Source organism: Bufo bufo, chromosome 2, assembly GCF_905171765.1.
Source record: "Bufo bufo chromosome 2, aBufBuf1.1, whole genome shotgun sequence".
In the NCBI taxonomy this organism is placed as follows: Eukaryota; Metazoa; Chordata; class Amphibia; order Anura; family Bufonidae; genus Bufo; species Bufo bufo.
Window position 1 is genome coordinate 434545508 of NC_053390.1, and position 24700 is coordinate 434570207.

General features: G+C 49.9%; 1 protein-coding gene across 2 annotated transcripts in view; it reads right to left on the bottom strand.

Annotated features, from left to right (window-relative positions):
• The window catches only part of ARMC6 (armadillo repeat containing 6), a 41487-nt gene that overhangs the window by 8318 nt on the left and 8469 nt on the right, over nt 1-24700 (bottom strand). For both annotated transcript variants that reach the window (XM_040417422.1, XM_040417423.1), the window contains exons 4-7: nt 16249-16819; nt 14895-15040; nt 7621-7752; nt 5561-5698 (exon numbers count right to left, since the gene is read on the bottom strand). In XM_040417422.1, the coding sequence (XP_040273356.1) occupies nt 5561-5698; nt 7621-7752; nt 14895-15040; nt 16249-16819 (987 nt within the window). The remainder of the gene's footprint in view (nt 1-5560; nt 5699-7620; nt 7753-14894; nt 15041-16248; nt 16820-24700) is intronic.

Below are 24700 nucleotides of genomic sequence, written 5' to 3' on the forward strand. Positions count from 1 at the left end.
AAACTTTTATTGCTATGTAAATGAGCCTCTAGGTGCTATGGGGGCGTCGTTTCAGCACCTAGAGGCTCCGTCTACTCACCATGTCTGCCGCCCAGCTCGTCCCTCCAGCCCGCCCATCTCCTTTAGATTGACAGCCTCCATCACGGCCGAATTTTCGCGCCTGCGCCGTGTGCGTCTGTATTCGGCGCAGGCGCAGTGACTGTCAGACCGCTCCCTGCGCATCTCCACTGCGCCTACGCATCTCCACTGCTTGAGGCCAGGCGTCGTCTATTCCTGGGAGCACTCTGACGTCATCGGCGCAGTGGAGATGCCGGCGCAGGGAGAGGTCCGACAGTCACTGCGCCTGCACAGAAAACAGACGCACATGGCGCAGGCGCGAGAATTCGGCCGCGATGGAAGCTGTCAATCTAGAGGAGATGGGCGGGCTGGAGGGACGAGCTGGGCGGCAGACATGGTGAGTAGACGAGCCTAGACATGGTGAGTAGTAGACGCCCCCATAGCACCTAGAGGCTCATTTGCATAGCAATAAAAGTTAGTTTTTTAGGGTAACCGCTGCAGAGAAAGGTATTACAATAGCATGGTTAGGTACAGCAGACACTAGCAGATCGCTAGTGTCTGACAGCTAAATAGGTCAAAATGTGGTTGTAGAAACCCTTTAAGGAGGTCCTTTAGCTGTCTTCTCAGTGAAATAAGTTCCTCTCAGGTTGAGGTTAATGTAGACTTTTTCTGAATGGTTTCTATAGCAGCTATCTGACCTAATAGAGAATTGTGCTTTCTTTGCCTATCTTTCTTGAGTTTTGAACCTAGAGCTATGAGTTCGCCCCTAATGAAGGCTTTGTGAGCCTCCCACACTATGGTCTGGGAGGTATCTGATGGCTTATTGTCTTGAAAGTAATGGGATAGCTTTCTTGAGATATCTGCTAGATGTTTTTCTGAATCTAAAAGGGTCTCATTTAGACACCACATCCATTCACGGTTATGAAGCATACTAAAAGAAAGGGTGGTTATCACCGGAGCGTGGTCCGAAACTGTGATAGGACCTATAACGTAGCGACGTAGCATACCAATGTGTGTCTCGGATACTAGGATATAGTCTATTCTCTGATATGATCGGTGCACTGCAGAGAAATATATGTAGTCCCTGTCAGATGAATTTAGTGTCCTCCAAGAGTCAATGAGATGATTTTCTTTTAATAATTTTTGTATGCCTCCAATAGTTTTTTGGGAATGTGTGGTAACACCTGATGAGGTGTCCAGCGTGGGGTTTAAAGATATATTAAAATCCCATCCTATAATCCTAATCCCTTCATTAAAGTCATTGAACTTGGCTAGGGTAGACTTGATCCATTTATACTGATGGGAATTGGGGGCATATAGACTTGCTAGTGACACTAAGTTGTGTCCCACCTTCCCTTTTACAAATAAGAACCTACCTTCCTGGTCTTGTTGTGTTAAAATGTGGGTAAATGGCAAATTCTTGCTTACAGCAATACTGACAGCTCTCGATGCTGTTTTGTATGTACTGTGGAACCATTGTGAAAACTGTGTGCAAGAGAAATTGGGTACTCTACCTACTTTGAGGTGGGTTTCTTACAAGAAACAAACATCGCACTTGTCCCTCTTCAACAGGGTAAGAATTTGAGACCTTTTCTGAGGGGTATTTAAGCCCTTAACATTAAAGGAGGAGACGTTCATCTCAGCCATATGTCGTCAGTTTTTCCAAGCCGCTCAAGCCTTAACCAGTGTGTCCAGAACCGTATCAGAGAGAAAACAGAAATCAGATCATTAACTGATGAACATTGTAAAACTTTCCGCATATGTGTAGTACCTGCTGCGTCGGGTCTCCCGATAAAACGACGGGCCCCCGAGACATCAGGCACCAAAACTCAAGTGGTCTCTTGGCTGAGCCACTGATTAGAGATGTGAGGGGGCAAGGGGTGTTCAATAACCATCCCAACCCATGTCCCCACATCTGTGTTCCCTACAGCTACATTTCTATCTTACTAGCTAGATTTACTTGTACATTGCATATTAGCTAAATTAATAAAAAAGAAAAGGAGATAAAAATCAGGTTAAAAAGGAAAAAGAAAAAGCTTATGGTAGTAAGAAGTTGAGGATGCCAGAGATTTAGAAGGATATTTGTCTCTGATTCAAATATTCTTCTTATATTATCCCGGAGAGTCCTCTAGTGGTAGACCTTAGTAATACATCCCCGTCTCTTCTTGTTATAGGAATGTGAAGTCCGTACCAAACTTCGGTGTATCCAGCTTGGTGAGCATATCTTTGTGATGGTTTATAAAGATATTAGTGTGACGTTACTTGAGGCTAGGGTCTTGAGTAGTCATCAAGTCGCAGGTGGGTTGTCTTGATACAGGCTTGATAGAGAGAACTCACTTGTAGGCATGTAGTTTTCAGAAAGACTATGTCCCGCATGGTGGTCTATGGATCATAAATAGATCGTATACTCCAGGGGAGAAAGTGGATTCTACTTATTCTTTGTATCTTCACTTTGGCCTCTTTTTGCCATTCTGGGTGTTTAGTTTAGGTTCTGTTCCCCAAGGTGTTGGGTTGGGCAATTTCGGGAAAGTGGGTAGAGCGGAGTGCACTTGGAGCCAGGAGTCAATGGGCAGTGGAGCTATTTCTAACACAGTCCATGCCGCATCCAAATCCTGCGGCACGCGGATAGTGCAACGGCGGCCATTGTTTGTAAAGGTAAGGCCAAAGGGGTAAAGCCACTTGTACAATATTTTCTGATTTCTTAGATAATCAGTAAGGGGCTTCAGAGGCCGGCGTTTGGCTAAAGTTGAAGGGGCGACGTCTTGGTAAAATAATACTGTTGAATCGCCATACCTTAGTTCTTTCTTCATTTGGGCAGCTTGCAGTATGGCAGCTGTGTCTTCGAAACAGAGCAGTCCACAGACTACATCCCTTGGTGGGTCCCTGTGTTTTGGGTCTGGGTGCAGAGATCTATGGATTCTCTCAATTATGATGGTCTCAGCTCTGCCTTCTCCTAAGAGATCTGCAAACATCTTCTGAGCTGCATTTTCAAGTTCTTCAGATGATACTGCTTCTGATAGGCCCTTCATCCTAATATTCTTTCTCCTACTCCTATTCTCCTGGTCTTCATTTATAAAATATGCAGCATTTATTGAAGAGACATGGTCTTCTAGAGACCGCGCTAGAGCTGTACTGTGTGCAACTACCTGACCTTGATCTTCTTCAAGTCTTTCCACCCGGTGGCCCAGGGATCTCACAGCGTTTCTTAACTCTTTTATCTCCTGGATCAACGGGGCTAAAGCCTGGGACAGGGTTGCTTTGAAGAACGACTTTGTGAGTGTGCCGCTATCTGCCGCGTGTGCGAGTTCGCAGGTACCTTGCATGGAGTCTCTGTCGTCTTCTTCCTTACCCTCTGAATCCCGTCCATAAGCCTGGTGCGCCATGTTTTATGAGCGCTCCGGGCGATGCTGCGTAGGTCTTCTTGAAGAATCTGTCAACCTCTGTTTGGTTCTTCTTTCTTTTGGGGGTGCCCGGAGGCTCTCTGGGTCTTTCTATCCCTATTTCGACCATGGTGGGGCTTTCTCTGGCGTAAAAGAGCTGTAAAACACAGATCTGTGAGGAGGGAGCTCTCGCTTAGACCTCCGTCTTGCTTGGCGGTTAGGCTCCACCCCCGTGGCCAACCCCTTTAAAGTGAATATCCAACTTATAACATCATATGAACATTCTGTGCCAATTCATAATATATCTTTACAAGGATCAGACCTCTGCCTTCTGATACAGCGCTCTGAATCCTCTGTATATACATACAGTAAAATGATCCATTTATGGCCACCTACTGCCACCACTAGGGGGAACTTCCTGTATACTGCTTTATCATTGGGTTCAATGTATTAAAAGTATGTAGTATGCTCTAAGCTTCCCCTGATGGCTTCAAACATTAGTATTACTTAGGACTTTGTGACTATTTTCTTGCAATTATCAACGCCTCTCTTCCCTATCTACAGTAGGAAAAAATAGACTGCTAAGCCTCAACCACCCACCCACCTGTGTGTTATGCCAGCGGGTGTAGACCCACTGTGCCACTGACCGGCTATACACTGTAGGGGCGTGACTAAGTGACTACCTGGTCTTCACTACAGCCTCTAAAGGGGGGGATAGGCTTGGGCAGTTATGGTAGTTACCAGGTACCTGACCAGGGGATCAGAGATACCGATGCAAGCACAGAGGGGAATGACGCAGTCAGGAAGTCCGGGGTCAGGGCAGGCAGTGATCAAGCAAAGTCCATAAACGAAGTCCGAGGTCAGAGGCAGGCTGCAAATCAAGCAAGGTCCGTTGAATCAAGAAGCAGGGTCCGGTACACAGAAAAGCAGAACTACAAAACACCTTCACACAAGGAACCAGACAAGCTAGTGACAAAGATTGCTCAGGCGCCTTCCTGAGGCAGGAAGCGCCTATAAATACTTGCTGCAACTCAGCCATAGGCTGGGAAGATAGGTGGCGTGTAATGCTGCCTCACAAGGGAGGAGAGACATGCCTGTGCACGCCCAAACAACAGTACAGGACTAAAGCAGGAAGTAAGCTCTGGCACGGAGCACAGATACAACAGTTAAGCTACCTGCAGTCCATGCTTGTCAGCATGGTGCACGGCAGCAGAGGAGAATGAGGGAGCCCAGCGCCCGTGCCCGCAGTGCTGGGCTTACATTGTGTATAACCACCCGCCAAAGACACAGCAGACCATCAGTGGATTAAACACTTTGTTCTCTGCAGGATTTCTACAAGACTATATCAAAAACACGTAGAAAATACTGAAGACTGACAAACAGTGGGAGCAAGTAGTTTACTCTCTGATAGTTTACACAGAGGAAGTGGGCTGTCTCTGTGCCCAGTCTCCCCAAGCGGTGCTGAACGACTGCCATGGCAGCCAGAGGCCTAGGCCCCAAGGCCTGCCATGTTAGTACTGTAACATGATAATGGTAAAGACACAATACACTGCAATACAAATGTATTACAATGTATTGTACAAGCAATCAAGGGATAGCAGGTTCAAGTCCCCTAAGGCAGTAAAAGTAAAATAGGGTCGATAAGGTTTCTCCGCTGCCATATGCAACTTTGTTGTTAGCATAGCCAAAAGAGGAATTGTTTTTTCCTTTTTTTTTTTAACAGTACGATGTATTTTATAAAATGTATAGATTTATTTTATGCGAGGGTGGCGTGAAAGCACAGCAATTCCACCAATGTAACATGGTAACTTTATTCTGCGGTTCGGTACAATTAGGAAGATTTCAGTTGATTTTTTTACCTAAATATTTTTTCACAACACCTTTTTTGTTGCCCATATTCACTGCAATACTTCTGGTCAATGGGGTGAGAGAGCGAGCCTCCTCCCTTTCTAACCACTTAGATGCCATGGCCTGCATTGACAGTGGCATCTAAATAGCAGACAATGCAGTCATGTCTGTTAGTTCTATTTCAATGTTACAATTCACTCTCAATACGTGGATTTTATGATATTACTGGGTGGTGACTATGTCCATGTATAGGCTTAGTCAGACACAGGAATTACCTGTACAATTGAATCCTTAGGGTGAGCCTTCATTGCTTGGAGAGCAGCCAAAGCCCCACCTCCTTCCATAATGACTTTACAGTTCTCTGGTTTACGAAGGGCTAACATAGAAAGGGCGGCACAGCCCTGATCACAGATCTATAGAAAGGGAACACAATTTATGTATTAAGATTTGTGGGGAATTTTCTTTGGTTTTCATACCTCCAGACAACCTCTCGCACATGCACATTTAGTTAATGCTATGCATAACCCACTTTGTACCCCCTACAGTCAAGAGCAATATCATATATGACTGTTCACTGTGGAGTACTACACATAGTGTAAGTAAAGCATGCTGAGGCTGCAACTAAAGGCGCATTTACATGGGACTATTACTGGGCCGATTATCAGGAACGAACGTTTGTACGGATCAGTTACTGATAACTGGCCTGTGCAAAGCGGCTGCCAATCACCCGACGAACAAACAAATGCAGGGCATTAAATCATTGTTTCTGGGCAGCAGATCAGGCTGTTTAAACAGAGATCTGCTGCCCAGAAACAATAAATCTGTATGAGGACAAACGATCGCAGTAGCCATTGCTCATCCCCATAAAGTGCAGGTGATCGCTACATGCAAGTACCAGTCTTATCTCCAGTGACGAGCAGGTATTTATCGGAATGCAATGCTTACCTCCCGATAATTGCCTGCTCAGTCAGTGCCCGTAAATGCTCCTTAACTCTCGTTTCACTCCACTGTAATAAGCAGATCTTAGTGGAGGTGGAACTTTTACAATCTGCTCCTAGCAGGGTAAATCACTACAAGCTACTACAGAAAGAATAAGAAACAAATTACTTATGCTAATTAATAGTGGCCTGCCCCCTTAACAGTGACTCCACAGCGGCATGGCCCTTTAATAGTGGCCCCTGCCCCTTTAACAGTCACTTCCACAGCGTCCTGCCCCTTTAAGGCTAGGGCTACATGACGACATGTGTTGCACGACATTTTGTCGTACCAATGTTGCGCAACAATTTTTGTAATGATAGGCTATGGTGTCACACTGCGATATGCTGCGACTGCGACACAACAGTCGCAAACAATCCATCCAAGATGGATGCATGTAGCAGTATAGTTGTGCCCTATGTGTCGTGCGACTTATTGTCGTCGTGTAGCCCTAGCCTAAAGGTGACCTACAGCAGTGAAGAAAAATGGCTGGGTTGTTATGGAAACCTGGAGTAAAACTGTGTGTATGTGGAGACTAAGGGCCTGTGAGCTTCTATTGGCTGATTAGGGACATATGCCCATGTGTATAGCAGTTGGGATATGAAGAGAAAGACTTGCAGGCTTATATTGGCCAATGCAGATCATATTTTGGGAATATCTCAGGAACGGTACCCGGTCTAAAACCTTCCCGGACACCTGATGTACCTGTGTGCCAAATTTGGTGAAGATCGCTCCAGTTGTTTGGTCGCGCATAAAGAACAGACAGACAGAAACTCATTTTTATAATATAAGAGATAATTTCAGTTTATTTAAAGAGGTCGTGTCAAGTTTCTAAGTTATGCCCTATCCACATGATAGGGAATAACTAACTGATTGCTGGAGGTCTGACCTCTGGGACTCCCACCAATCACAAGAACGTGGGTCACGTTCCCCCATCCTGAAGGAACAGGAGGTGGTGCATGCGTCCATTCTCGATGGAAGAGCTGGAGATAGCCGAGAGTAGAGTGGGGGACCAGGACATAGAAACTGGGAGGGTCCAAAACACATCAGAATGGGAGCAACAGGGGATTGGTAATGTATCACAAATTTCATTATTCTACACCGATCACAGCCCATACAAGACCTGCCACTCCATCAGAACAGGGGAACGGGCTCCCCCGTTCTCGTGCTCAGTGGGGGTCCCAGTGGTCGGACTCCCAGCGATCAGCTAGTTATCCCCTTTCCTGTTAATATGCGGGTAACTTAAAAATTTGGCACAACCCATTCTTCAGGTATTAGAAAAGTGCTCATGTGGACAGATGAAAATACTTTTACATATTTTTCCAAGTTGTCATGTTTCTTTATTAAAATAAAAAAATACCTGGGTGTTGGAGAGGTGTCTGGTCATCGCAAGGATAACCAAATCCGTTCCCCCGGAGTTTACAATAGCATCTTTCACATCATCGTTCCCTGCAATGGCTCTGATGGCGCTCAGTACCTGCTTTACAAGGTCCTAACAATGATACAGATGAATTTCATGATTAAATGATAACACAGTAACATTTCTGATCCTACAACATCAGATGATATACAGCTGAATGTCTTCCATTTCTGAATAGTGTTTTAGGTACCGTACATTGGCAACTCATAAAGAAGTGCTAGGCATGCACTCAGTATAAATACAAAATGTAACTAAACGGGGGGGTCTCTCATTCAATAATAGTAATGGTTGATGCCTCCCCTATTTCTTCTCCTTTCCTTCTTTTTTTATTTACTTGGGCAAAAACACAAACACAAAAAAAAAAAACTTTGAAAGGGTATGCTAGTCCTGAAACAATTCAGTAAGCCATCATTATCGAGAACATGTCACTATGGCAGACCTATAATCATAGTGGATACCATCACATGCACAACTGGGGAGGGGATAGAAAAGTTCTTCCTGGTTCTTTTCAGTGACAGCAGGTATCACATGATCTCTGTCAGTGCAACTAGATTGGTTGGGAAGGACAATGTGGTCTTGGTCTGTCACCACTGAGCTTCCCACAATCGGCAGCATTGACAGAGATCATGTGAAACCAATTGTGATGCCACAGAACCAGAAAACGAGATTTTTGTATAACTTACCAGTAAAATCTCTTTCTCGCTCTTTCCTTGGGGGACACAGAAGACCTTGGGTATAGCTCATCTCCCTAGGAGGCGTGACACTAAGTGAAGACTGTTAAGCCCCTCCTCCACAGCTATACCCTCAGCCTGGAGAGAGAGACTGCCAGTTGCGTGTCCAAGTAGTGAGAAAAGGCAAAGTCCAAAAAATTGGAACCAACAAGCCAACTACCCTAAGGGTAAAACAAACTCGGAAACAGTCAGAGAAGAACAAAGAATGGGTGGGTGCTGTGTCCCCCAAGGAAAGAGCGAGAAAGAGATTTTACTGGTAAGTTATACAAAAATCTCGTTTTCTCGCCCAATTTCCTTGGGGGACACAGAAGACCTTGGGACGTTCAAAAGCAGTCCAAAGGGGGAGGGACCACAGCACCAAGGCGAAGCACCCGAAGGCATCAAAAAAACCCGCCGCCTGCAGACCAGGCGGCCCAAGGCAGCATACGCCGAAGCCCGAGTATGCACCCTGTAGAACTCGGTAAGGTGTGCAAGGAAGACCAGTGACCGCCTTGCACAAATGGATGGCCGAAGCCTAAAGCCTCCGGCCCAGGAAAAAACCGACGGCCCTGGCCAAATGAATGGTGACACCAAAAGCAGGACCCTGCCCTTGGTGCGGCAACCACAACAAGAGCCACTCTGAGAAAGCGGAAGAAAGCCACCCTGGAGGCCGTCAACCCTTTGCTCGGACCTCCTGGAAACATAAGAGACCGAACGTCGACAAGAGTCGGAGATCTCCAAGTAAAAACTGCAAGGCCCAAACAACGTCCAAATCAGTGAAGTGTCCGTTCCCGGGGGGGGGGGGGGAAGGGGAGGACGACTGCCTCAATGAAATGAAGGACAAATACCACCTTCAGAAGGAAGGAAGAGACGGAATGGAGAACAGTCCTGTCCTGGGGGAAGACAGAAGGCTCGGAACAAGAAGGGCCGCCACTCAGGCACCCGTCAGAGACACGATGGCTACAGAAACCCAACCGTACAGGACAGAAGGAGTAGAGAGAACTTCTGTAACGGCTCCAAGGAAAAATTGGAGCGCCAAGAGCCCAGTATGTAGTTCCCAGGACGGTACCGGAGGGCAGTACAAAGGAACCCAAGAGCCGCTCCATGGAAGAAGTTCCTGACAGGCCCAGAGGGACGGGAAACGCTGAAAGAGGAAGGACAGGAATGACACTTGATACTTCAAGCAACAGAGTCCCAGCCCCAGGTCCAGGCCGGACTGGAGAAAGACAGAACCATGGAGAAAGGCAGAGTGGGGGAACGCCCAGCTTCCCACAGAACCCCAGGTAAAGCCCTAAGTCCTACCACAGATCCTGGACGAAAACTAGAAGCGAACACTAGCGAGCCCACTAGAGTCGCCTGGGCAAGCGGGTGAAAACCCAATGATCAGGCGCGGACCAGTAACACGGGTAGAACAGTCGGTAGAACTGGTCCCGTCGGCCCCCGAGCAAGGTTGTCCCGTATCCCCCCAGAGTGGGGAAGCAGAAGGACAAACGGACAGGAACCGAAGGGTCCGCCCAGCAACCGCCAGGACAAGACAGGCTAAAGCCGAAGCCAATGTAGCCACCACAGGAAGACAGACTACAGTTCCGGTGTGGGAGATCAAAAGACAATCCTGACCAAATGGTAGTCCTCCCAAGTTACCGAGAAGGTGAATCCAAAGCCGAAACATTGCCTAGAATGGAAAAAACGCAATCTGCACCCAGCGGGAGGACAGAAAGCGGTAGACCCGGTAACTAGGCACACAGCTAGTACAGCCAGTGTGGACAAGGGAGACTGAAAAGGAACACCATAACCATCCAAATGAACAAACATGCTCTCCCCAGAGGGAAGGGCAGTGAAGGAACAGCCTCTGAAGCGTGGCCGGAACAGACGCCACATCGGAATGATCTGTACCGAGTGGGAGTCAAACAGAGCCGGCGAGAAAAGGCAGGCGAGACAGAGGCCGGTATAACACCCTCCAACCAAAAAAGGGGGAGTGGGCAACAGAGAGGCCATAGGACAGCTCAAAAGCAGAACACCGCTACACAGAGACGCCCGGTTCACCGCCACGCAGAAGGCGAATACCCTGAAGAACCCAAGGTGGAGGTCCCCCGGACCTGTATAAGCGAGCACCCAAGAGAAGTTGGGTGACCTTCCCAAGAAGAGCGGCCCGAACCTGGTAGCAGATCAGACTGAAGCACCGAGGGCGCCAATCCGGAAAGAATCATACCACACTGCACCAGAATGATCTCCTTAGAGAATAGTGCAAGGCTTGCGGCAATCATCGTATCCCAAGAGAAAAAGAATGTCGCAGGAGGAAGGAGGCTACGTACGAGTAGCCCCGTAAGCAGTGAGAAGGCCAACCCACCTACAGGACGAGAAGGCATACACGGCCCAAACAACGCACAAGAACGTCCGCTCACTGCAAAAATATAACACCGCGAAGAGGGCCAGCCACAGAGTGCCACAGTATCTACGGGAGTGCAAACTGAAAGGAGTTATGCACAAGACTAATATGGAATGCGATGGAACGCAAACTGACCGCCCCGAAAGGGAGGAAATGTACCTGGCAAACTGCAGTGGGCAAGAATGCAAAGGCCTGCCCCAAAAAGGGGGAGATGCCCAAGGCCGTACCTACGTCAGAGAAGTAGGGCATACCATACTTCGCCCAGAAAGGCGCCATGCACATGGCCACACAGTATCCAGCGGAAACGCAGGAGGTCCACCTAGGGAAAAGGGGGACATGCATAGGGCTATCCTAGCATTAAGTGAGTGTGCAACAATTCACCCAACACCGAAATTTCGTGAGAGTGTAACTACTCCGCCAATGAAGGGGAACATGTGCAAGTCCAGTACAGCACATACAAGGACAGCCTTGAATCTTGTGAGCGTGCAAAATTCCACCCATGGAATGAGGGGTGGTCACGCACAAGGCCAGCACCGTATCCAAGGGGAGCGCAAGCGTTCCGCCCATGTTAGAAGCCATGCTCAAGGCCAGCAACGTATCTGATGAGCGTAGTATGCCGCCCAGAAAAGGAAGGGAGGGGGGGAATCATGCACAAGGCCAGCATCGCATTCAGGGAGAATGCGAGCAGTCGGTGAGAATGTGTGTATGCCACCTGAAGGAGGCATGCCCATGGCCGGCAGCGAATCCAGTGAGAGTGCGTACACCGCCCACGGAAGGGGGGTCATGATGTGGCCGACGGTGGATCCAGAGAGAGTGCATGTATAGGGGTCATGCACATGGCCAACAATGTACAGGCGAGAGAACAACCACCGACCGAGGGAGTGTATGTATGCCGCCACCCGGGAAGGAGGCATGCCCAAGGCCGGTAGTGAATCCAATGAGAGTACATCATATCGCCTATGGAAGGTGGTCATGCACATGGCTGGCAGTGAATCCAGTGAGAGTGCCGAATGCCGTCCACAGAAGGGAGTCATGCCTATGGCAGGCAGCGAATCCAGAGAGAGTGCAGCGTTCCGCCTAAGGAAGGGGGTCGTGCACATGGCCAGCACCGTATCCGGTGAAAGTGCAGTATTCCGCCTAAAAAAGGGGGGTCACGCACATGATCGGCAACGAATCCAGTGAGAGTGTAGCGTTCCGCCTATGGAAGGGGGGCACGCACATGGCCGGCAGCTAATCCAGTGAGAGTGCAGAGTTCCGCCTAAGGAAGGGGGTCGTGCACATGGCCAGCACCGTATCCGGTGAAAGTGCAGTATTCCGCCTAAAAAAGGGGGTCATGCACATGATCGGCAACGAATCCAGTGAGAGTGTAGCGTTCCGCCTATGGAAGGGGGGCACGCACATGGCCAGCAGCGAATCCAGTGAGAGTGCCGTGTTCCACCTATGTAAGGGGGTCGTGCACATGGCCAGCATTGTATCCGGAGAAACTGCAGTAGGCCGCCAAAGAAAGGGGGATCATGCACAAGGCCAACCCGCAGTTAGGGAGAGTGCAGTATCCCGCCCAGGAGGGGGGTCCTGCACATGGCAGGCACCATAACTGGAGAGGGTGACGAATGTTGCCTACAGAGAAGGCATGCACCTTGACCAGCGCCGTAGCGCGGAGAGGGCAAAAAAAAAAACCCCAGAAGGGGAAAAAAGAACCTGGCAGCGCCGCAGCCGGGGAGCGCGACACCATGCCGCCTATGGAAGGGGGGCATGTATACAGGCAGCACTCTGAGATGAGGCTGCAGCGTCCTGCGCAGCCCACAAGTCATATATATAATAAATATTTTTTTTTTTTTTTTTTTTTTTTTTTAACACACAGCCTCTCTGAGGCAGATGCCACCTACAGGGCACAGATCCACCCATACAGGCCCATCCTCTGTGGGCGGGGGAACCTCCAGGCGGGAAAAATTCGCGCCTGGAGAAGTTCCAGCCCCCTCCAACAGAGGCCTGAATTTTTGCGGCCTAGTAGGCCGTGAAGCTGGGGCCTAAATTTTTAGCGGCGCCCGGCGAACCGGGGCCGCACAGTATTTAAAGTAGCGGCCGGGCCTACGGAGCGGCACATACCGGCCGCGGGTGCCCACCCCGCGGGCCGGAAGAGCCGGGGCCTAAATTTTTAGCGGCGCCCGGCTGACCGGGGCCGCAAGTACTTAAAGTACCAGCCGGGCCTACGGAGCGGCACATACCGGCCGCGGGTGCCCACCCCGCGAGCCGGGGACCCGGATAGAGCGGGATCGTCTTGAAGTGGAACACAAGACTTCGGCGCCCGGCCGACCGGAAGGTTCCGACGGTCGGCCGGGGCTGTTGAAGCGCTCCTTTGCAGGCCGCGGTGCCCACCCAGGTGTCCGGAAGTCAGGACCCTGCACCCGGCAGCCATTTTACCCCTGGAGCGGGCCCCTGGCCTAGAACAGCGCTCCATATGATTTCACCCCTGCCGGCAGCTACAACCACCTTTCCCCTGGACCGGTGCCCGTGAGAGCAGGGAGGGTCAGTGGCAGCAAGGCGCGGGCCCTCTGGCCCTGAAGTAGTGGCCGGTAAGAGGGAGGGGGACCCTGAGACCGGGTCTGTTAGGGTGGGACGCCTGCATGACCCCTCCGTCAGGGGCAGCTAGGTGCGGACCTCCGCAGCTCCCTAGGCATTCCTCTTGTAGGAACAAGGGTGCCAATGTCCTGGAGGCCAGGAGAGAGGGAGCAGATGTCGCCCTGCGGCAGCCCAGGGCCAGCCTAGGTCTAGCAGGGACAGAAAGGTCCATAGGCCCAGTATAGGGTCAGGCACGCAGGAGACCGAGGGGGGGGGGGGGGGGGGGGGGGGACGACGTAGGGCTGGAGAAGCCAATCTCTCACCATAGCCGTCTTCACCCTCGGTCCGTTCCAGCAGGGTCGCCCCTTCAGCTACTGGCACCGTAGTGGCAGGACGCCGGGGGAGGGACTTGGCGTGCGGGCGACCCTTGCGCTGGCGGGATGCAGGGGAGCTGGGCTGCCCTGGTCCACCTTGCCTTCTGTGGGGGAGGCAGCCGTGCGGGTGACCGGCACTGGCGCAGCTCAACCCCGGGAGAAACAGAGAGGTCTAGTGCGTCTCTGTTGTCCCTGATGATCTGGAACAAAAAGAAAATAAAACAAAGTAAAAATCTAAAATTGAAACAAGGAGAAACCAGCCCTGCAGAGCAGGGAGTGTCTTGCCTCCTTGGACACTAAGCAAAAAACTGGCAGTCTCTCTCTCCAGGCTGAGGGTATAGCTGTGGAGGAGGGGCTTAACAGTCTTCACTTAGTGTCACGCCTCCTAGGGAGATGAGCTATACCCAAGGTCTTCTGTGTCCCCCAAGGAAATTGGGCGAGAAAATGTTTTACCTTCAGCTCCCAATTTGGCACTCTGGGGCACTATTTTTGGGTGCAATTGTACCCATTGGTATATGTCTATCGAGATATAACTGATGTCCGTAGGTCTGTCATAATGACAGGTTCCCTTCAAGCCTCATGAAATCACCGACTGTCAGCAGCTTACCTCCTGACAGAGGAAAGGATTGGTCATGTTGAAATCCAATATGACAATCCTCATAGTTTCTGCCATCATCTGCCTTTAGGCACAGTTGATGCTGCCCATACACAACTGTTTGTGGGTTGTTAGATAAATATGAGCAGCTTGGGGGTTATCCAAGACTATTAAATGCCCCCCATACACCGGGGCCCCTGGCTCCCCGCGCTGCTCCTGGTCCCCGTACGCGGATGAAAACATCCGGTGTCGGAAGGGAGAAGCCAATGGCAGGCAGGGACAAGCCACCCTAGCATTGCAGATGACGCTAGGGAGACTCGTCCCCGCCTGCCATTGGCTTGACAGCCCCCCCCCCCCCCCCCCCCGAATGTTTTCATCCGCGCATTAGGGAAAAGTAGAAGCGGCGGTGCAGGGACCAGGTAAGTATATTCATTGTCAGAAGCCCAGGCGTATGGGGGGCTTCCCATTCATACAGATTTACCATAAAAGATAGAATATTCAGTCTATATAAGCATATGCTTTCAGCACTACTACCCAGTCCTTCAGAGTATAATCATTGCCAATAACATAAGTGACAGACCAGTTACTACCTGATGATCGATGCAGTCAGCTAGCAGGGCCAGCATAAAGTTCAGCCCACCCAGGTCGACCACATCTTGGCAGAACTCATTACGCACGCAAAGTCGAGCAACAGTAGAGCACAGTTCACTTAAGACTACACTGTTATCTGTGAAGCCTACAAGAAAAAAATCATATTCTCATTAGATCATTACTAGTGTTGAGCGAACTTGTGTTTTAAGTTCGGCGTCCAAAGTTGGGGGTCGGGTTATCAAAGAATCCCGTTATGGATTCCGAATTCCGTTATGATCTGTGGTAGTGGAATCCATAAAGGGATTCTTCGATAACCCGAACCCCAACTTTGGATGCCGAACTTAATTACTTCTCACGCATGTGCCGTAGTGTCCAGAATCTCATTGTACAGCGCTTGTGTGAGTGGATAGGAAGAGGTAGCTAATGCCAGGCACTGCTCTTTCATGCAAGCGCCATGTGACGAGACATCGACGCATGTGATGTAAAGCCTAGACTGGAACCGTTCAAGTGCACCTTTGCTTTTACAGTGAGGCTCATGTTCAAGTAAAATTCACTTTAACTAGGGAACGAGCCGAACACTTACATGGTGCCCTACTTTTTGTCTTTTTAGCTGCAGATCCTTCAGTTTCTGGCCATACAGCTTCTCAGACAACCCGATCCACACTGTGCGTTGGCAGCCCAAGACAGTTTCTACTGGTCCATCCCTGCTCTTGGATTGGCCAGCACTGTTCACATAAGCCGTGCTGGCCAATCCAAGGGCAGCAGGAAGTGTTTTGGGCTACCAAATGCATAGTATGCATCAGGTAGTCTGAGAACCTTATGGCTCTCTTGGATTACAGAAGAGGAGCCCAAGAATGGTCAGATCTAAAGCTAAAAAGATGAAAAGGAGGACACCGTATACGTGTTTCTTGTTTCCCAGTTAGGGCTTATTCAGACGGCCGTATGCTGTCTGCAAAAATGCGGATCCGTTTTTTTGCGTGTGAGATGCGGACCCATTTACTTCTATGGCGCCCTTTTCTTCCGTTCTATGGCTCCGTAAAACAAATAGAACATGTCGTATACTTGTCAGTGAAAATCAGGACGTGGCTACATTGAAGTGTATGGGTCCGCAAAAGTGCGGAATGCAATCCGTTTTGTTGCAGACATGCTGAACTGTCCACAAAAAAAAACGGATCCTCATTTCTGCGGACAGCGTTTTGCCGTCTAAATGAGCCCTTAATGTGATTTTCTTTTTTTCTTGAGCCGAAGGGTCATTATAAGTAAAGAAAAAGGGTTTGCAGGTATAATAATTCTACAGCTAAGGAACGGCGCTTAAAAAAATAAAAAGATGCATTCGGTATATAAATAAAATACCTTTTGCGGCCTCTATCAATAATTTTAAGCCATTATTCTCCAAAACAATCATTTTAGCGTGGTCATGAGCCTGTCCAAATGGAACTCTGATGTCATCATCAAAGGTCATGATCCTCAAGGCAGAGCTTGCTTCACGTACAACATCTGGGTCCGTGCCATGTTTTGATATGGCCTGTGTAAGATGGCGCAAGATTCCTGCTTTAACAAGGTTTTGGCGGTTCTGTTCATGCTTTAGGCATACATGGCGGGCAAGGCGAATGGCAAGTAAAGTCACTTCAACATCTTTTGAGTAATTCTGCAGGGTACGAATTAACAGTTCTTGTCCCACATTCTCCAGAAAATCAGGCTGCCCATCAGTGAGAGAAGACATACCATAAAGGGCATTTAAAAGAGTCTCTTTGTCTCCCTCACACAGTTTCCATGCTTCCAGTACCACAGGGTAGGCAGACTTCTGTCCAGCAAGGTACCGATGTGCCATGCTCTGCTTGCACTGATCTCCAAACCGTACGAGAAGCTCTGATACACTGCTTATAGAAGATGTTCCCACAGCATTTCTCAAGGATTCTAATGTCTATAATTAAGGAAAGAAACATAATATGACATGTACATTAATGCCCAACTGTCCTCAAAACCTAAAAATGAACACGCAGATAGCACTATGGTTGTCTAGCCACTATTAGGGAATCTTTAGAACTTGCTACATACTGTCTTATTATTGAGAATGTAAGCTCATAAGTGCCCTCTAGTGGTGGTTGGAATGAGATACAATTACACTTAAAGGGATTCTGTCACATCTTTTTACCCTATAGAGATGCGGACATGCACGGCTAGATTGCGCTAGCATGTCCGCAATATACCTGTCCCATATCTCTGAGTGGTTTTATTGATATGTAAATCAGACAGGTAAGGAGCCCAAGGGGCTGCACTAAACGTTCTGGAGCCCAGCACCTTCCCCTGTGTGTATCCGCGAATCTTCTCCTTGCTCACGAAGTCAGATCGCCATAATCTCGCGATGCGCGAGCTCGCGCATGCGCAGTGCCGGCATATTGTTCCTTCCCTGTGCTGACATCAGCCTCAGGGAAGGAACTGCGCACCGAGAGATTACGGCGATCTGACTTTGTGAGCAAGGAGGAGATTCCTGGTTACAGGCGGTGCTGGGCTCCAGAACGGTCAGTACAGCCCCTTGGGCTCCTTACCAGGCTGATTTACATATTTATAAAATCATTTTTTACACTCAATAAAACCACACAGCCCTATAGGACAGGTATATTGTGGACATGCTAGCGGCGATCTAGCCGTGCATGTCCGCATCTCTATAGGGTAAAAAGAGGTGACAGAATCCCTTTAAAGGGTTCTCCAGGAACGCTTATTTTTTTTAGCAAGTTCCTGCAGCCTGCCTAGGTAAACACCTATTCCCTGTCTGTCCAATTCTGCGCGGTACCTCAGTACCGTCCATGTTTCGGTCCCCGGCTTGTTATCTTCCAGTACTGCATGGGCATGGTCACATGCTCTGCTGCAGCCAATGACTGGCTTTTGCGGTGACATGGCCAGAAGCAGCACGTCTGCGCTGAAGCCAGGAATTGGCTGCAGTTGAACATGTGACCATGCCCATGCACCACCATAAGAAAAAAAGCCAGGGACCAGAAAATGGACACAGTGGAGGCATTGCGGAAGACCGGAGCGTGTAAGTATGAATCTTCTGTTTACAGAGGCAGGCTGCAGGCACTTGCTGAAAATTCAGCATTCCCGGAGAACCCCTTTAAAGGGGTTGTCCGACGGCAACATTTTATTGCCTATCCACAGGGAATAAGTATCTGATAGGAGGAGGTCTGACTGCTGGGACCCAACACCAATCACTGGACCAGGGGCCTGTGTTCACCATTTGAATTGAGCAGCCGGAGATATCCTTGTACAAACAGGCCCCAGCAGTCAGAGCCCTGCTGATTAGACAGTTTTTCCCTATGCTGTGGACAGGGGATAAGTTGTAGCCTTTAAATGGGGTTGACCCACGAAAAATATTCGACATATTTGAAACCAGCAATTGGGTCTGAATACTTCTGCAAAAAAAAATAAAAAAATTAAGGATAGCCACTAAGTAGGCCTTATACACACAACTGTATTTTCAGTCCGATCTGCATTTTTTGGCGGATTACACGCAGACCCATTCAGGTCTATGGGGCCGCAAAAAATGCAGACAGATGTCATCCAGATCGGCACCCTGTAATTTTTCATTTTTTACTGCCTGCATTTTCCGGAGCCATAACATTTTTATTTTTCTGTATGAATGATTGTTTTTTGATGTAGTGGGAAGCTAGAAAAAAAAAAATCCAAATGTGGAGGAATTTGAAAAAATTGGATTTTTTGTACTCACCGTAAAATCCTTTTCTCGTAGTAGGCATTGGGGGACACAGCACCATGGGTATATGTCCAACTACCACTAGGAGGCGACACTAGACATAAAAAGTGTTGGCTCCTCCCCGTTGGGCTATACCCTCTCCACAGACACTAGGAAGCTCAGTTTGTACCAAAAGCAGTAGGAGAGAGAAGAAAGGCAAGGAACCAACAACTCCCGTACCGGGAAAGATCAAGAGACCAGCCCAGAGAAGCGGAAGTAAAACAACATAGGGTGGGATCTGTGTCCCCCAATGCCTACTACGAGAAAAGGATTTTACGGTGAGTACAAAAAATCCAATTTTCTCGTGCATGGCATTGGGGGACACAGCACCATGGGACGTCCCAAAGCAGTCCCCGAGGGTGGGAAAAGGACAGCCATGCCACCGGTTGGGCATACAGGTGCGGGAGAACCATGTGACCCAACAGGGGGAAAGCACAGAATAGGCAAGAAGCCTCATAATAAGGTAGAAACCCCAATGAAGCAACAGCGAAGACTGCCCGCACCCCAGGACAAATGCCTGGGAGAAGGACCCAAATGCAAGAAGGCGGCAAAAGGGAAACACCGAGCTCAGCCAAGGCTGGAGAGAGAAAGTAGGACAGCACCACGTAGTGGAGCTACCCAACATTCTAATTGACTCAGGCAAAAGCACAAACACCCTGAGGTCAACCCCTGACAGGCCAGGGGAACAAGGGAACATGGACTCATTGAAGGCCAAACGAGTGAGGGAAGCCATAGCAAGGCTCACATGTGAAGGGAGCAGGTCTCCCCTCAGCGCAAAACAGGTGATGAAGATAAGCACCCTATTGAAAGGAAAAAACCCCAAAGACGATAACGGAAACTGACAACCCTTGTAAAGGGAAGGGGTTGTTGTAAGAAAATGCCAGGAAAAGAGAAAAGATGAGGCCGGCATCACAAAATCAGGAGACGAGGAACGAGCCCCTGAAAACAAAATATCGCTGAGAAGCGCAAGACCAAAGAAACTCTGGCCAAAAGAAGTATCAGGGCAAAAAGGGGACCAGATGCAGGCCCCGGAAATCTCAGCAGGGACACCCCTGGAGTGAGAGAAGCCATAGCAAGGCTCACAATGAAGTGAGCAGGACTCCCCCCACCGCAAGGCAGGTGATGAAGATAAGCGCCCTATTGAAAGATTGAAACCCCAAAGGCGCCAAGGGAAACCGCCAACCCTTGGAAAGGGAGGGGGTTGCAAGTAAAGGCCAGGAAAAAAGATAAGATAAGACCTGCATCCCACAACCAGGAGACGAGGAACGAGCCTCTGAAAACAAAATATCGCTGAAAAGCGCAAGACCAGAGAACTCCGGCCAAATGAAGTATCATGGAGATGCAGGCCCAGGAAATCTCAGCAGGGACACACTGGACTGAGAGGCGTGGGAGGAGAAGGAGAGTACTCCCAACAATCTAAGGAGGAAGATTCTACAAACAACGATCATACAGAATCTGCGTGGTCCATGAACGGGGACAGGGACTCCAGAAAGGAGTACCCGGTATGGGCTCACAAGGAACCAGGAACTGAACCACTAGAGGACAACGAAAGGCAGAATAACCAAGAAAAAAATTAAAAGAACCGCTACATGGGAAGGGATTGGTCATGGACAACTAACCATTCTGAGAATAGCGGCTAGCAATCTATATACATTGTCCCGGAGAGGACAAGTACAGCGGCTTGGGTTGTACCACAAAATCGACAAACACCCATACGCATAAGGAATGGCGAAGTCGTTATAAAGAAACTGGGAGCGACTACACGAAATGTAGAAACCAGCTGCGACCGACACACAGAAGACTCCCAGGGGGAGAAAGTACCAGACAGGCGCAGACAATAGCAAGGTCCAAGGGAACTGCCCTCTGTCATATAGTACAACTAAGCAGAGAATATAAGGGAACACCCGGGACCCAGAAGGAACTACGGAACCCTGTCCGATGCCAGAGCAATCAGCAGAAAAATTCACCTACCAGGCAGGTGTGTGGCGCTCAGTGTTTCCGTCCCTGACCATTAGGAAGGACGTCCAACGAGGAAAAAACGGTGACCCCAGAAGGATTCCGTGTGGCGGAGGACATCCAGTGATGGCCGAAAACCGCTGCAGCGGCCGGAGCTCACCAAGCTCGTACCCCAACAAGGAAAAAGATCCAGTGGAGATGACTGTACTCCACCAGGAGTGGTCCGCCCTGTAACAGAAAACAACGCGGGTACTCCTTATGATATGGGGTAACGCGGAGTGCCGCAGACAGAAGTACTTTATAGGGATGGCAAGAGCAACCCTAGCACGAAAGCCAACAACCACCTGGCCATGGTGTAGGGAGCATGGTTGTATGTGGACCACCCACCAGATCAGAACAGATCAGCCATATACTGGGTACACCAGAAGTAGCAGTAGACCGACAAGGTGGAGGTGGGGGTTGGGCTGGCCCACTCCTGCCAGATATGGTTACCGTGTACATGCTGAACCAGGATGGCCTATTGTAGACAGTGCCTTGAGAAAACACAAGAAGACCATAGAGCACGACAGTAGATGTCTGGAGTATAGAATAGAGTCCAGGGAAGAAAGCACCCCGTAATACAGAAACTGTATGGGCCACAGATTGCACCCTAGGGCCCAGCACGTGGGCTAAAAATACACGCCTAAAAACCGAGCTAAAGTGGCAGCATGTTGCACACTAAGAGTGGAAACAAAGCCACAGCATCCGGAAATGCAACCGCATTTGGAGGGTACAGGTCTACAACCTGGTAAAGTAGCATATGGCTGTGTAGTGCAGAGATACAACCAGACAGGTGCAATGGGTACAGCATCTGGAGATGGTAGAGGTACTAGATTTAAAATTAGAGCAATGTGGCCGCTTGGTGCCCCCTAGGACCAGAGAAGTCCAGCGGCTACCGCGTTAGCAATGCTACCTATATTCCGCTCGGGAGGGGGAAAATAGGGCACACGGTACCACAAAGAACGACAGGTGTACACCACAATTAAGTAAGTGCAATGGCAACTGAAGGAGGCCCTCTATTTCCCCAGAGGGAAACAGGGCCGCATAGTACTCCCTAGAGCAAGACAGGTGTAACGGTTGCAGGAATCTACCTAAGAAGAGAGTAAGATGGCTGTTTGGTGCACACTATGATGAGGTAGGTGCAATGGCCACGGCAATTGGAGGAGGCCTCAATATCTCGTCCGGTAAGGGAGAGAAAATGCCACATGGTAAACCATAAAGCCAGACAGGAGTAACGGCTACAGCATCCGGAGATGGGGCAGGTACTCTACCTATGAAGGGATCGAGGTGGCAACTTGGTGCCCACTAGACCCAGAGAGGGGCAATTCTATGGCAATTGAAAGTGGCCTCTATATCTCGCCCGTAGGGAGAAATGTTGCCGCATGGAACACAATAGAACCCGCCAGGGGTATTGGCTACAGCATCTGGAGATGGTGCAGGTACTCTACCTATGAAGGGAGCAAGGTGGCTGGAAACAGACAGGGGCAATTGCTACGGCAATTGAAGGCGGCCTGTATATCTCACCCGGCAGGGGGAAATAGTGCCACGTGGAACACCATAGAGCCAACCAGGGGTAATGGCTACAGCATCTGGAGTAAGTGTAGGAACTAATCGCCACGGCAATAAAAGCCTGCCTGTATTCTCTGATACAGGCTACTACAAAAGAACCTTTAGAGGCCGGGGAGGGTTACCAACCCTACAAGAGGCGTTTGCCTGATTTATCAGCTTGCCTGGAACATAGCCCCTGGTGAGGGGAACCAGGAAGGTCTGTCGTGTACAGCCTACGAGGGCGCACGTACCAGAGACACCACGTAGGTGTCCCAGTTGCTAAGCACGGAGACGGCTGGCTTACCAGTGCGGTAATTACCTGTGCAGGTAGGAGAGCGCCATCCGAAAGTCCACTAGAGGGACACCGAAACCTGGGTAGGGTAGGTTCCTCCGTGCACGTTTGTCTTGACCTCACAGAGGGCTTCTGTATGGTGGAAGACCGCCTGATGCTCTGTTCCGAGAGAATCGGTGCAGAGGTGTCCCCAGAGGCAACTGACAGAGAAGGCTTCGTCACCAGCCTCAGGCCTGTCCTGGGGAGACCCAAGGATGCCGAGGAGGGGTGGAAGCTAGTTAAGATCACCAGAGGTTGGTCCGTGGGCTACTCCTTGCGTGACCCTGTATCGACGTGAGCCTAGGGGGGAGAGGAGACCGCAATTCGTGGGTAGCGCTCCAGCGACTCCGCCGGGGATTGGGCGAGTCAGGCCAGGTTCCCATGGTTCGACAAGGAGGGAGCCCATTCAGGGGGGACCTACACAAAAGGGTGGAAAAGGGGGGGACGACGACAAGGCGACCACATGGAAACCTCCGTAAGACAACGGACGCACGTGAAATACGTGGCGATCCGATGAGGAGGCTGGGAGAGGAAGCCCTCATAGAGCAGCAGGGCTGACCTAACTGTCCCCGGAGCCACTGTTCCAAGAGGTGCAGCAGCAGCAATAGATCAGGTGGCAGGGCTGCAGGAGAATGCAGCAATTGAGAGGAAGGAGAGGGGGGGGGGGGGGGGGGGGAGCCTGCAGAGCAAATTAGCCAGAGGCTGCCTACCCGACCCCAGGAGCTGTGTCAGCGCGCCCCATGCAGGAGAAGATGGACCCGGTGAAGAGAAAGAAGCCGGCAGCCGGAGGAAGAACCGCCCCTCTGACAGAGCAGGGCAGCTGGAGCCGGATTGGGTAAGGAGCAGAGGCCCCTCCCACGGAGGGAGGGAGAATGAGAGAGCCCGGGAAGCCAGGAGTGGGCGGAGAGAAGGCTCCGCCCCACGAGACGCTGGATTAGGCAAGGAGCAGAGGCCCCTCCCAGGCTCCTCCCACGGAGGGAGGGAGAATGAGAGAGCCCGGGAAACCAGGAGTGGGCGGAGAGAAGGCTCCGCCCCACGTGACCTGCGGCCTAGTCGGCCGAAAAGCCGGGGCCTAGATTAGGGAAGTGCAGCCGGAAACGGACGCTTGCGATCGCGGGGGCGTCCTGAAGCCGGGAGGAACACAGGGCCGAGGGGAATTGAGGAAGCCCTCAGGAAAAACACCCGAAAATGACCCCCATTAATGCTGCGGCTTCTATGAAAGTGCCGGACCCTGAAGAGACAGGGGCCTCTCTGCAGGTATTTTGGCCCCCAAATAACCCCCCCTTCATGGGGATAGAGGAGATAAAGTGGGTGGACCACCCAGCAAAGTGCCCCAGACCCTAAGAGGCCATGGGAGGGAGTTGGGGAAGGAGGGAGGGAGAAGGGGACTACAGGGCCCCCACAATGGATCCGGATCTCTACTTACCTTCCGATGTCTTCAGGCGCAGCAATGACCACCCCCTCGGCGGACTCAACACGGGAGCCGTGGGTCTACCGGAATTCCACTGCGGAAGCAGTTACAAGTGGGGACTGGGTGGCTGCCAGGTACCTGAGTACGCGCCCGCAGGGGGGCAACTAAAGTGGAACACGATGGAGCCACCCCTGCCGCAGGCCGAAACCTGCAGAGAAAGAAAAAATGATTGAAGAAAAAGTAGCAGGATGACCTGCACAAAAAAGCAGGTCAGGTCTGCCTCCTATGGACACTAGAACAAGACTGAGCTTCCTAGTGTCTGTGGAGAGGGTATAGCCCAACGGGGAGGAGCCAACACTTTTTATGTCTAGTGTCGCCTCCTAGTGGTAGTTGGACATATACCCATGGTGCTGTGTCCCCCAATGCCATGCACGAGAAAAGCAAAATTCTGCCACAGTTTTATAGGTTTTGTTTTTACGGGTGTTCCCTGTGCAGTAAAACTGACCTATTAACTTCAGTTTGATTATAGCTATACCACATTTATATAGTTTTTCTTTTGTTTTTATACTGAAAAAAATAAAAAACTTTTGGAAAAACTTTTTTATAGTTATCGGTATGTCTACGGAGCTCTGTGGCTCATTTTTAACGGGGTGATCTGTAGTTTTTATTGATACCATTTTGGCGTGTGTATAACTTTTTGATCACTTTTTATTAAATTTTTTTCAGATTCTGAAGTGCTAAAAAAATGGCAAAACTGCCATTTTGATTTTTT